Source organism: Rhamphochromis sp. 'chilingali' (assembly GCF_963969265.1).
Source record: "Rhamphochromis sp. 'chilingali' genome assembly, chromosome: 4".
Lineage (NCBI taxonomy): Eukaryota > Metazoa > Chordata > Actinopteri > Cichliformes > Cichlidae > Rhamphochromis > Rhamphochromis sp. 'chilingali'.
This window is the reverse complement of record NC_137948.1, coordinates 32,065,624-32,078,932: the sequence shown is the minus strand read 5'-3', so window position 1 is coordinate 32,078,932 and position 13,309 is coordinate 32,065,624. Positions and strand designations below refer to the sequence as shown.

At 39.0% G+C, this 13,309-nt stretch overlaps 1 protein-coding gene across 1 annotated transcript; it reads right to left on the bottom strand.

Annotated features, from left to right (window-relative positions):
• Nucleotides 1–2,255: 2,255 nt before the first annotated feature.
• On the bottom strand, nucleotides 2,256–12,786 carry parn (poly(A)-specific ribonuclease (deadenylation nuclease)). The gene is made up of 26 exons (XM_080881645.1): nucleotides 12,665–12,786; nucleotides 12,342–12,419; nucleotides 12,180–12,259; nucleotides 11,939–12,006; nucleotides 10,741–10,822; nucleotides 10,510–10,570; nucleotides 8,742–8,910; nucleotides 8,519–8,581; nucleotides 8,388–8,426; nucleotides 8,266–8,308; nucleotides 8,101–8,181; nucleotides 7,928–7,984; nucleotides 7,642–7,719; nucleotides 7,477–7,520; nucleotides 7,337–7,379; nucleotides 6,351–6,426; nucleotides 6,151–6,261; nucleotides 6,006–6,075; nucleotides 5,851–5,906; nucleotides 5,447–5,533; nucleotides 5,285–5,359; nucleotides 5,019–5,187; nucleotides 4,769–4,893; nucleotides 4,309–4,366; nucleotides 4,066–4,226; nucleotides 2,256–2,953 (listed from the first exon to the last, which is right to left on the bottom strand). The coding sequence occupies exons 1-26, from the start codon at nucleotides 12,681–12,683 to the stop codon at nucleotides 2,907–2,909; spliced, it is 2,040 nt and encodes a 679-aa protein (XP_080737771.1). The 5' UTR covers nucleotides 12,684–12,786; the 3' UTR covers nucleotides 2,256–2,906.
• Between the last annotated feature and the right edge of the window lie 523 nt (nucleotides 12,787–13,309).

Sequence of the window (13,309 nt, the reverse complement as noted above, 5' to 3'; positions counted from 1 at the left end):
AATGTAATGCTTGAATTAAATACAAAACACATGAATATTATTGTGCTTAGAATATAGGAACTTTGAATTTGGATGTTGTACTTAAAAGGGATTACATTTACAGACTAAAATTACACATTAAAGCAGTTCTGCTGCGACTGAGTGCAAACATTTATAAGCCAAACCTGCGTATAAATATAAAGGTCATTGCATATAAAATTAATCAGTGCTTCTTATCTGATTCCCTCAGAGATAGCTGATGTTTTTGTGATACAGAAACTTTAGCATATTTAATCAAACCATGCACGTCTGAATTGCAGGTCCTACAGTACAAAGTATGCTGCGATATTTCTTTGGAATATATCCACACGAATATTTAAGGGTTGAAAAAGGCTGGGCATCAGTGCATGACTGATCGAGGCCCTGCTCTGTGGATGTGTGTGAGAACCTCTATCAGGATGTAAAATTGTTTAATCAGTGTTGTATGTTCAAAATAATAGATCCCAGAATTAATACAGAACATGTAAGCGCCAATGCGGTTTCTTCATTTAACATTTGCAGGATTAAAGAAATGATTGTTTTAGAAGAAATCACAGCTAGAAAAATGACCCTGGTATCAATATAGGTATGGAAATGCCACTAATCACAAATATATCCATCCATCCACTTTCTTCTGCTTAATCTGCTGTATGGTGACACGGCCCTTGAAAATGTGCACAAAATGAACTTTTTGTAGTATTCTCCAGTGAATTATCAGAAGATAAAACAGTCAGGATACCAGTGCTTGTTTGCGCTCTGTGCAGAGGTGCCGCTTCCCAACAGGAAAAGGCTTCTCACCAAAACAGTGGTGAGTGGATTAGCTAAAAACTTATAAATATATTAATATAATGGGCTGCATAGTGGTTAGCACTGTTGCCTCACAGCAAAAGGGTCACTGGTTTGAATCGACCATTTGGCCTCTGTGTGTGTAGTTTGTTCTGAATGGTTGTCTGCCTCTGTGTTGGCAACAGATTGTCAAGCTGCTCAAGGTGTACTCCACCTCTCATCCTAAGGTAGCTCCACCGCTCTGAATTGCATAAATAGAACAGAATTCAATTCAATTCAATAAAACTTTGATCCTGAAGGTTGACCCCAAAGGAAATTGTTTTTATTTTTTTCCAATTCATGCATGGATATTACATATGACGCTATGTAAATGCAGCCAGTAGGGAAGAGGAACTTCCACCAGTATCACATTATTTCTTTTCTACACTTTGATGTTCAGCATTAATTAATTTAGCCAGCAGGGTAGTAATCTCTTTCATCAGGGTCAGATCATTTATGATGTTAAAAGGGACAGGATGGTCTCCCTGTGACTTTTTACCAAACGCCTCAACAAACAATCATGTCACAGACGTTACACTGCTGCGCTTTTAATTCCAGTCTAATATATTCCATGACGCTGATGTCCAACACTTTGGATATATAACTGATTTAACTGTGTTCTCAAACAGAGCTCAAATGTGTTTAAAAAAGTGGCACCTGTTCTTAAAAACCCAAAAGACATATTCAATACAGGGCCATGTACTTAAAGAATGAAGGCACAATTTTGTAAGGCTTTAACACATGTTCTGGAAAAAACAAAACAAGGAAAGAAAACAAACAACCCCTCAACTGATTCTGAAAGCCTCGTGGGATTTGAATGATTTTGCATTTTAAAGATCTGCAAGCTGGACAGATAACACAAGAATCGGGAATCAACACAACTCTCAAGTTTCCACTTAGGCTCCAGAATTTCCCCATCTTCCCCCTCTGGGAGCAGTTTCAAGCCTTCCACCACCCCAGCATCCTCCTATAGGCTGCGGGGGTGTATACACAGAAATTGAGTGCAATATTTAACAACGTGGGAGGATCTTGAAGCCAAGTCACCAAATTAAATTCCTCTGCTATAATAAATAATTTCAGGCATGTTTTCCATTCAACAACATCAAAAATAATCAGAAGTAGTCAATTTAATCATGAGGAATGTTTAAAAAAAAAAAAAAAAGAAAAAAAAGTCTATTTAACAATTGTTTAAGAAAATGAGACAAAAACAATTAGTAAGAAACATTCTTTAATTTTTTCCCCCCTTTTCCAAGGAAATATTCAAGGATTTTTAAACTTTCTCATACAAAAATGTATACGTCATTTTAACGCTTACAACTTTTGCATTAGAACATACTCAGACAGCTGAAGGTTGACACGGTTACAAAACATTCAACACAAAAAGGTAAAGAAAAATCATTTCTGTACAAGAGAAAAAAAAAAAAAAAAGAAAAAAAAAAAAAAGAAAAAAGGAAATACAAGCACCTCTCATTACTTTTTTAAAAATGGAAAAAATATTGGACTGCATTAAAATACTAAATAACCCTGACTTTGTAAACTATAGGACCTGTCAAGTGGTATATCTCACAATTTATGACTCACAGGGATACAAAGACGGGAGAAAAATGTACATGTCCCTCACATGCATAAACTCTCACACTCACAACTCACACTCACAAAAATAAGACCGACTACAGGTATCCGTCATTAAAACGTGTAAATGTTTCCAAAGTGACAACGTGGATGTGGTGGCAGATACCAGTCTGAACACATCAGAGAATAAATGAACAATAATTTCGATATTAAAGATCTGGTGGTACATCTGTGTGTGTTTACCCAGAGGAGTTGCCTGCTCCTCTGATGTAGGATCAAAATATGGCAGCTGCTGTTATGGCTTGTGTTCTCTGTCAGTAGTCCAGTTATGTAGCTTGGCTGGTAGCTATGGACACGGTATCCACAGCTGTTGGATGAACAAATGAATATAGTACTGTACGACCTTGAAGGAGAATATCCCAAGTGCTTAGGAAGAGAGACTGTGCAGGAGCCCAGTATGAGACAGCGGCCTCTACATGCTTCACCTCTCGCTACCAGACTTCTGGGACTTCGAACAGCGTTGGTGTAGATTCAGCACCTGCACAGGAGAGACGCACATTTTTCACATGACTGAAAAAACCCAACAACTTGCTCCCAGTGTCTACATTCACCAGGTCATATTAAACAGTATATGATAAATGTACAGTTTTATTTTTTACCGTTAGTCCTCCCCTTCCTTAAACTGCCATGTAATCCCTTACTAACATCCTCAGGCTGTTGTGAACCCTTAGATTCTCACCTAATTTCAGCTTTCACAAATGAGACTCCCAGCAACAAAGAAAAGAAAGAAAGAAAAAAACAAAACAAAAACAAACTATAGTCCAAGTATATTTGGTAACTATATTATTTCTATGAGATCAACTACAAGCAGATCTCCTTTGTCAAGTATTCCCTACCTGACTCCCACCATATTCCAGTTTCTCCCAATTCTCTGGAATGTCAAAAAGATGGCATAAAGGAACATAACACAAAAATACTGGCACCCTCAGTGCCATTTCTTGGCCTCCTGCAATATCAATTTCATAATCCTACGTCACCCAGTGTAAGTTATTGCATTCACAGGATTTTCAGAAAAATTGACCTCTGACCTTGAGGTCAAGGCCACTGGGATTCGAACTTGCCTGAGATTTTTTTGTAGATACACCTATGGTCTCACTCTGAAACTCCTATTTTGCCCTGTTCAAGTTAACACACACACACACACACTTTTAGGTTGTGGCTAATCAATGTATGTTGAGAAGATATTTAGTTTGTCTTATTCTTATCTAGGATAAAAGAAGGGAGTACAGTTAACTTAGGAAAGGGCACAGCTAAGCAGATTTTAGCTACACATCTTTATATTTGACAACACTACAAAGAGCCCAAAGCAGTGAGTCAGCCTGAATCTGACCTGGTCCTGTTTTTTTACTTCCAGAACATCTAAATGTGACGATGAACCATTATTTAATAAATAAAGAAAAAAAAAAAACAACTAAAAACCACATGAGGAGAATCTTTGTTCCAGGCCTGCAAGTAGGTTAATGGACCGGTAATAAATCCGCTTGGCATCTTTCTTGGCCTTAAGACAACAATTCTGATGGCTAAAGATCCAAACGGGACACAAAAAAAAAAAAAAAGTTAATGGACCGGTATCAAAAAACCAAAACGCACCTTCAGATTTCTTTTTCTTGTTCTTTTGACCCTTCCTCTTGTGTACTGTTGGAGTTTGTTGCCAAGGGACAGTCCCATCAGCGTCATTGCCTGGATTTGTACCCTCTGGGCTTTTCTCATCATCAGGGGCTGGACTTAGCCCAGGTGAATCTGATAGATCCCTGCAGAACACAGCAACCATAAGAGGCTTAAATCACAACAAACATGACAGTGTCAGCATAAATGATGGCTGCTTTTACTTACGTCGTCTTCAGCCATCCCTCGGATGTCTTACTCTCGACAGCTTTAGTATTTGCCGCATCTAGGAAACAGTGACAACAGTGCACAAGACCCAAGATTATAGTTCAGAGTATTCATTATCATTTAATGGGACACAGCGTGTGTGTAGAAAATGCATTAAGACAGAGCTTTTATTAGTATATGCACTCCCTCACTATTCACCATAAATATCTTTGGGAATAATGTCATCAAAGTCATTTGACATCTCTGCTTTGGAGCAGGTCAATATTAATAAAATTACACTAATCTAGCGCTAGAGTACCCAGGCTTGCTTAACTTTAACTCCTTGGCAGTGATTATCATTCACCATGCCACCTGCTCTCATCCTCTACTAAGTACTTTCCTAGGGGAATCCTGCTGCATACTACCAAACAGAGAAAAAACAAAACAAAAACAGTACAGATGAACACACGTATTCACACACCATCAGTTTTCATCTTCTTGGTGCCTGTGGTATCAGGGTAAGAGTAGTGACTCCAGCCATCTGTAATTTGAGCATCATCAGCTCCCTGCTCTCCCTGCATGGGACTGATGCTTCGCTTCCTCATCCTACAACAGCAGAATATTTCATGTAAACACAACCTGTGAAAATCTGAAGAAAATACTACAGAAGAGAAAAATGGACAGAATTTCATCAGGAAATGTACAACGTGAAGCATTCATTGCACGAGTACCTGGAATATCCAAACGCAGAAGTGGTGGAGCAGGTGTAGTGAGGCTTCACCCAACTGTCTTCTCCCCATGTTTTGGTTGTCTGCTTCTCCTTTTCCTGCTGCTTTCCCTGGATGTACTCTGCATATGTCTGGATCTTGTAGCTCTCTGCATAGCGGCTGGTGTTCATAGCTGTGTTTAAATTAAAAAGAAAAAAAAAAAAGCACAGTTTGAAACATTTATGAAAGACTATTTACTACTTTGTGATTAGCTAAAGCGTCACACTCACCTATCTGTACCTGGTCCGTCTGACTTAGGGACACAAAGGCAGACGTGTCATCTATCCATGAAACCTGGATGTTCCCTGAGTAGATAAAGAGCAGAGGGTAAATTATAAAGAATTGCTAATATCCGTTTAAAAGCAGAATTAATGGGCTAAATTGTGACGTACCAAAGGCACTAAAGAGCTGGTAGAGGTCACTAGTCTTCCATTCTTTTGGGAAGGTGACGTACAGGACATGGTCTCTCTTGGGTTGCACTGTGCAAGAAGAAGGGAAGAAAGACAAACATGACGTGGACGAGCTGCAGTTTGAATTTGTACCAAGCATATTTTATGTTTGAAACTTAACTTTGTATTGTGTTAGGGTGAGTCTAACAATATTTAAGCTGTTTCAGTTTATTTTGGTTTAATACCGCCGCAGCTCTAAGAAATGCTCAAAATTTAACATTTGGTCTGTAAAAAAACAAAACAAAAATAAAAAAATAAAAAAAACACTTTGGAATTAGTGAGTCCAAACCAAGATAATATAATAGACCATTAGTGACAGTCATGTTGCGTTGCAGTACTTTACTCACAATCCGGTCCTGTGATGTTGAGGTAGGGTATATCTATAATCCTCATCAGAAAAAGCCTTAATAACAGAAAACAAGTATTAAAAAGGTTTTATTAAAATAAAAATGTAAATCAAAATAAAACACTTAAAGCAAATCAAATCTATGAAATCACTTACTTATTGAAGAAAGGCTCAATTAATTTGGAACGAGCTGAGATGTATGCTTTGGGCGGAGTCAAGAAAGAACCTGTAAAGGGAAACGCCAAGTTTAAAATCAAATATCTGAACTGAAACTTTCTGTGTGAAAAGAATCAGTGATTACCCAGATAATTGGCCATGGCGATGAAACAAAGGCCAGTGATGTAGGCATCATAACCCGCCTCATGGAGCTGCTCCTGGGCTGTGTCATAGCTGGGGAAGCCCTCTGCTGTTTCTGAGAACAGCAGCACAGAGACAAAAGTGTGTCAGCGGGGTTTCTGGACAGTCACTGCATTTCAGACAGAGTCTGCTTTATTTACTCACCAACTTGTGGTGACTTGAAGGGGCTCTCCTTCAGCTGCTTCTCCAACTCTGCCAGAGAAGTATTTGTGATCAACTCCTGAAATGTAAAAGAACGTGCAATTATCGCCCTGATCACTTATAATTTACAACAAATCACAAATGATATCTTCAGTTGATTGAGGGCTCTAGCCACTTGTACCATCACATTATAATTAGACCCAATTACAAAAACTGTCTTAATAAGCCCTACTTAAAATCATAATCAGCTTGTGGTCAAGTTTGTTGACACCAGAGAAATTAAGGCACGGGAGCTCTTAAAGTACTTACAGAGCAGCGGGAATTTACAGGTTGACACAGATTTAGTGGACACTAATCTCAAACAACCACATCACAGGGATGTGGGGGTGACATGTTTGATGTCAGAAGCTTTTTGTTTCCATTTGTATTTTGAGCTCTCTTGACTAACTGGATATCAGCAGAATTCTAACTGTGTAGGCAAACGTTATTATTAATGCTACTGTTACTACCAAAACTGCAGGTCAGCACAACAGCAATATAAATCATACTGGCACTTGTTTAGAGTTCGGGCAGGATAACCCAGAAATGTTGAAGGTGTCGCCACTCAGGACTTAGCAGGCAATGCAGCCATCATACTGGGTAACAGTGTTAACCTTTCAGGGAGACTGTTGCCCTTAGATGAAGACTTCAAAGTAACTGCCTACATCCAGGAAAAAAAAAAGTCTACATGAAGCAGAAGACGAATTGAATTTTGAACACTGTCCAATTAAGACTGAGTTTTAAAAATAGGAAATTGTAGCCTAGATATTGGCTGGCTGTAGCAGAAGGCCTGAAAAATGGGCCTCATGAGGGTAAGTCAGCAGTTCAGCTGATGGGTTCACAGATGGAAAGTAAACAAAACATAAATTAGTGTTACCCCACCCCCATCTTTTCAATACATCTTAGTGACCAACAGCGATCCACTAAAAGCACTTAAGCAAATGATTTACCTTAAATGGCTGAGTGGAAGCCATCAATTTGGTGTCTAGAAGTCTGCAAGTGAATAAATCAATCAATTAAAGCAAACAAATAAAAAAGTAATGCAAAACCCCTGCTGTAATGACAAAAACCCCAAATTTAACAACATTACCTTGGGAAGACGCACATTGTAACTTCTTTAAAGTCTTGAATATCCTTAAAAAAAAAAAAAGAGTACCACCTTAAATAATGCATACATCTCATACCAAGCTTGAAATTGCCATTTCTTGTACCGAAATTGCATTTTAGCTCCATATTTAAAATATGCAAAACATACCTCAGGCAGAGGGCAGTAAAACTGATGGGTGGTGTGCATCACATCCAAGAGCATGTTGTGGCCGACAACCAGTTTACCCTGCAAGTCAGAAAGAGTGGTTCTGTAAATGTCACATTTATGGGCGCAAATTTAAAAATCTTCTAAAAACAAAACAACAAAAAAAACAAAACGCAACACTATAAAAGAAATTCTTTAACAAACAAAACTTTGCTCACAAAATTGCATGTTGGTATAAAGCCTCAGTCTATATTTGTGTATAAATCTGTAAGTGAAAAACTAGACTTACAGACTTTGAGATGGCATGGATGACTCTGGAGAAACCAACAGCGTCATTTAGCTCCTCCTGTCAGGGGGAGGTGATTCAGTTCGGTTAGTTTTATAAATGCATAAAGCTACAACATGTTTTTCTGAATTTCATACAAGCTTGACAATTAGCACAAGAAACATTTGATAGCTTGCCTGCTCTTTCTCTAGTTTCTGCTGCTCCCTCCGCTTCCTCTCCTCCTCGTCAACTTTACTGATTTGTATGTATCGCTCCTTCTGCAAAGACACAAATATGTATTTTCAAATGTTCACAAAACAGCAAAAAGTGAAAAAACAGCTTCAAACAAAATATAAGCATACCTTTTCTGTTTCCACAGTTTCCACGTGCAGGCCCTTTGGAAACCTGTAGGAACAAGACAAATGTTAATCTTTAAGCCAAGCAAGACCATCAGAGCAAAGACAGGGCTTTAAGCAACACTCACTTCCAGTTCAGCGTCTGGTATATCAGCTTTCGCTGAAATCTGGAAAGCAAAAGTAGAAATAAAATGAAATTTACATGGTGAAAACAAAAGTTTGGGTTAGATGCAGCTTTTCTAGAAGAGTGTCCAGTTACCCAGTGCATGGTTCCAGGTCCAAAGTCTTCTCAGAGTTAACCATGAGGGCCTCAACCTTCTCGCTGTAGTGGAAACAAAACGATTGTAGAGTATTCAAAAGCAAACAACGTTTCCTTTGTGGCTTCCTTGACCAATACACCACCAAGGACATCAACCAAAAGCTAAAACATGATCAAAGAACTCATTTGATGCTGTAAAGAAAACAACTGAAGCAGCACTTACACAACTTTGTTGATGAAATCTTTATGTTCCTCAGGTACATGTGAAGAGCCTTTGGAGGATGATGGGGAGATAAAGGATGGTGTCCCTACACCATTGGCATGCTGATTCCTCCTCTCCTCTGTCTGCTCTCTCAGCTGGGCTTCCTCTTCCTGATTTAGGTAGGGGATTCCTTTAAAATACCACAAAGCCTCGTTTTTAAACTTTGCAGTGACCTGGAGCTTATTGTGCAGCGTGTACAAACATGGAATGTGTATCCAGATGAGGTTTAATGCACGTAATATAATGCAACCGATTCATCCCAACTGCATTTGTGGAAGGCCAGGTAGCAGCAGTCACGCTATTGTGCACTGCTGGTCCACTGCTTGCCTGGGACGTGCAATGTTTGTTGACAAATCAGCCGTCTGTGCCAAACTAATTTGCACATTGAGATTAGATGAAATTGCAGGCGCACAATTGAGACAGAAAGAATGCAACGTGAAAATAGAGAGAGACCCACAGGTTGTTGATTAACATGATTCAAGCAGGGTTCACTGGGCGTAAATGGGGCATAGTTGTAATGTGTGGTTTGTGCTCTGGAGTGTGCGCTAAGCCACAAGAAAAAGTTTCAGCAATGGGCCACATTCACAATGTGCACACAAACATTTGTACCTGAATTTGTTCGTACTCGATGAATGAATTGAAGATGACCGCAGACCATACAGATAAACAGATGAAGATTTAGCAGTCTAAGAAAATGTACTCACTTCTTTCAAATGAGCACTGATTTTACTACAACATTGTTACAGCTTTCTAAAATAACCATAAACCAAAAGAAAAAAAAAAATGCTCAGAATTAAATACGATTCATTGAGTAATACTATAAAGAATTCAACACAAATTCTTTGCTTCCTTTAACACGAAGCTCTGTAGCCCATCCCAAAAAACAAACCCCTGCTAACAACAGTAGCAGTGACAATGACGCCGTTGCAGTTTAACGTGCAGCCGGAGACTGTTTACACACAGCGAAGAGCAAAGAGGTGGAGCCGTTACCAAGACAGTGAGAAACCGTGTTTCTAGTGTCCAAAACAGCAGTGCTATTCCTGTAATCACCATTAAAACCTTTACTGGGAAGAAGCTAGTGGATGATGGTGCCCTGATGCATGTTTATTTTATGATTAATCTTATTACCATTTATTAAAAATGACTTCCATCAGTGCTGGGTGTCACCACTTATATAACTTTGTTTAATTAGTTTCTAGTATTCCACAGATGCCAAAGGATACAGATGTTTTTTGATAACTGCAGTGTTTCTCTTTGGAGACTGACCATCATCCGTCCTGTGAAAAATTATTTTAAAGCTGCACCTTTTCTGGCTTCCTTCTCAGACCCTTGTTTCAGTTTCTTCAGCTGGACGACTTCTGCCCTTTTTTCTACACTTTGCAGTACAGGCTTCTCTCTCCCTCTCGCTCAACTCAAAGTACACAGGCTTCCATTTATATTGTAAAAGCCTGCTGATGTAGAATGATTCTGATTCACTAACATACCCACGGTGGCAAGAAAACTGGCCAGAGCACATGGTTCATAAATCTGATGGCAATTTTGTGCGTGCACATCACCATAACTGCTATAAAGTAGAAGCAGAAAACCCTTTATAGCTTTTATGAGTAATTATATATCAAGTATAGAGGCCAAGTAATCACAGTGAGCTTCCATTTTAAGATTTTTGTATAACAATAGATATCTAGAACTGCTTTTTTTTTTTTTTTTTTTTTTTTTTTTTTGCACTCACCGTGACAGAACACCTTGTTGAAGTCAAATCCCTGACTGGCCAGGAAGTCGATACTGGAACTCTGAAATGACAAAATGTGTTTGTGTTAATACTGTTATTAAAGCTTTCTGCAGCTGAACCAGCATTTCATGAAGCACCATTTTTAAACCATCTAAATCTCTCTGAATCCAAAAGGTCATATCCCAGTTGCTTATTAAGAAGCAATTCAATAATGTGGGGAACAATACTCACTTGACAGATGAACTTTATGTCAGGAGATGTCCTGTTGAACGGTTTAGGGAATATATAAAAGTTAAAGGGCTTTGTGATGTACCTGCAGAGCAAGGAAATGGGGAGGAGAAATAATTTAAGTTCCTGGGAGTTTATTGCAATAACCTGCAGAAATATATATGGTTCAAGCACTTTACATCTTTTAAGCACCACAGGGAGACTGGGCCCCAGTTATATATTGCTACAATGTCTTGCATTACTGACAAATATTTTGCAAGGTATACAGACACACACATACACAAAAATTACAGTGTCTTCAGAACCTGGATTTAACATTATCTCACATGCACAAATGCACAGAGAATTGGTTTAAACTGTATGCATCACAAAAGTAAACCAAACAATGGCTCAAAGATAGATTTTTGGACCAAAGGCCAAAATAGGACATCAACCTCCTTGTAAGTAGAAATAAATAAGGAAAACTAGGAATAGCATACATTAACGAATTAATAAAAAATGCCTGCACCCATGTCAATCTATGAGATTCTGGCTACACTCTGCAAGTAGTTGATGTGAATACTCGCTTATGCAATCAGCAACTGGCATTAGCCAGTTTCCCTGATTTATCATGGTTATTCTCTGTATTACCACAAAGAGAAGCTGGTCACGCAACAGCAGACTGGCTTCATCTTTTATTGCCATATTGATGCACCAGAGTTGTTTTGAAGACAACACCTGACTGAGTGGTCACAGGCCTGGTCCCCACCTTTAAAGTAACCATATCAAAACCGACAAGCCTAATATTACTGGACACAGTTGCTCTAATTTTGGCCTCCAACCACCTCTTTCCCTAAACAGATTATGATAATGTGTCTAGAAACTGCACTGTCCCAGACCCTCATTTGAAATGGTACAAGGCAATGGGCATGTAGTAAGCCTGGAGGCTTTTGGGCCTAATTGTGGGCAGTGATCCATTTCATAATCCGGCTTTAAGTGTGAGAATGCCCAAGGAGGAGAATATCAGTAGATAAGTCTGAATCTAAAACAGTATGCCTACACTTGACCAGAGGCCATCTGTGGTTTATGCATTATGGTGCACTTCAATGTAAAGGACCAGACCCCAGCAAACTAATGGGAGTCCAGTAGCTGATTAGTTATTTTTGTGTTTCACCAATTAGAATAACACATTTACTGTATTCAACAAACAGACACCACTCACTTTGACTTTGCCTGGTCGTACTTGAAGGTACACAAACCAAACTGGAACAAGAGGAAGTCCATGGAATGCTGCAGGCATGGAGAGAAACACATGTTAACACGTTCAAACGATAAACGGAAAAGTGAAAGTGTTCAAGCTACTGCAGGACCATAAAAGAAGTAGAGGTTCCAACTAGAATTGTGTGTATGGAGGTTGCAGTATTATTTAATATGCATAAACTGCGTTTCTCAACGTTGCTAACCTTTTTAAGCTTCGTGTATCGCTCTTCCGGTGTGTCCAGTCCATTGGTTAGTGCACTGACATTAGGACCGTCGCTTATCCCTTTAAAATAAACAATTAAAAAAAAAAAGTCAGTTTCCACATATAATGCTGGGGACGTCTGCTACAGCTCTGACACGGATACCTGAAAATTCCCCATCGATGGCAAGGAAGTCAGCCTCTTCTATCGCGCTGTACACAGTGTTTAAGCAGTCTTTATAATCTGAGAGAAGGAAACAGTCAGTCAGTATCAGAATGCTAGCGCAATGCTAGCCAGCAGTTGAACACACTGCAGCTATCAAGCTAGCTGGGTAGCTCGCTCGCAGGCAGCACTCACGCTGGGATGTTCATTTTCAGTCTGCTCAGTACTGAATATCTGTCATACCACTAGTCTATTTCATCCTATCGTGAAATGTATGGTGAGACAAAAAGTCCGTAAATCGCTGAAAACGGTGTCTGGCTACTTACTTTTCCGTGTAACCTCCATCCCTACACAATGACTGGACCCGGCTGACAGCTACGGTTAGCTAGCCTTCGTCAACTGGCTTTTAACCCGTTTGACATACACTTCCGGCGGCGGTGCCGCAGCACGAAGTAACGCTGTCGCGGTCATGCATCTTTGTAGCTTTTGAGCTGAAAGAGATTTAATTGACAATTATAAAAGGACAATATTTAAAATAAATGTTCCATTTTTTTCATGAAACCTTTGGGGCATGTTTATAGAGTAACACTTAAAATACGATTTTGCAATTTATTGCAGCTATCCAGTTATTTTCCTTAATTTTAACGCTGTTGACATTTCCGTTTAAAATTCCATTTCTTTTTCATTTTTAATATTTTTCTCTAAAGTTGAAATAGATTTTTCACATAAAAAAAAAATCCTACCAGAAGGAAATCTCTACAAAAACGACAGCCATCTTGAAACGCCTGCAGCTATTTCTCTGGGCAGTTCTCTAGGATTTCTGAGGGTCTTTCAAATGTTTTTTTGGAGAAATTGGCCGCGTTTTCACAAATTTCAGTCCATTTGCAGAGGAATGTTTTGTCTGTCACTTAACACTTACCTATAGATCATTCAAGTATAAAATGCCATCTCACAATGGGTCTCGTGGAGTG

Excerpts from the sequence above, each read along its gene's own strand:
- parn (XM_080881645.1), bottom strand. Across the intron at positions 10,823-11,938 it reads TACGACCAGGCAAAGTCAAA|GTACATCACAAAGCCCTTTA; the intron begins GTGAGTGGTGTC and ends CTTGCTCTGCAG. Across the intron at positions 5,188-5,284 it reads GACGGACCAGGTACAGATAG|CTATGAACACCAGCCGCTAT; the intron begins GTGAGTGTGACG and ends ATTTAAACACAG.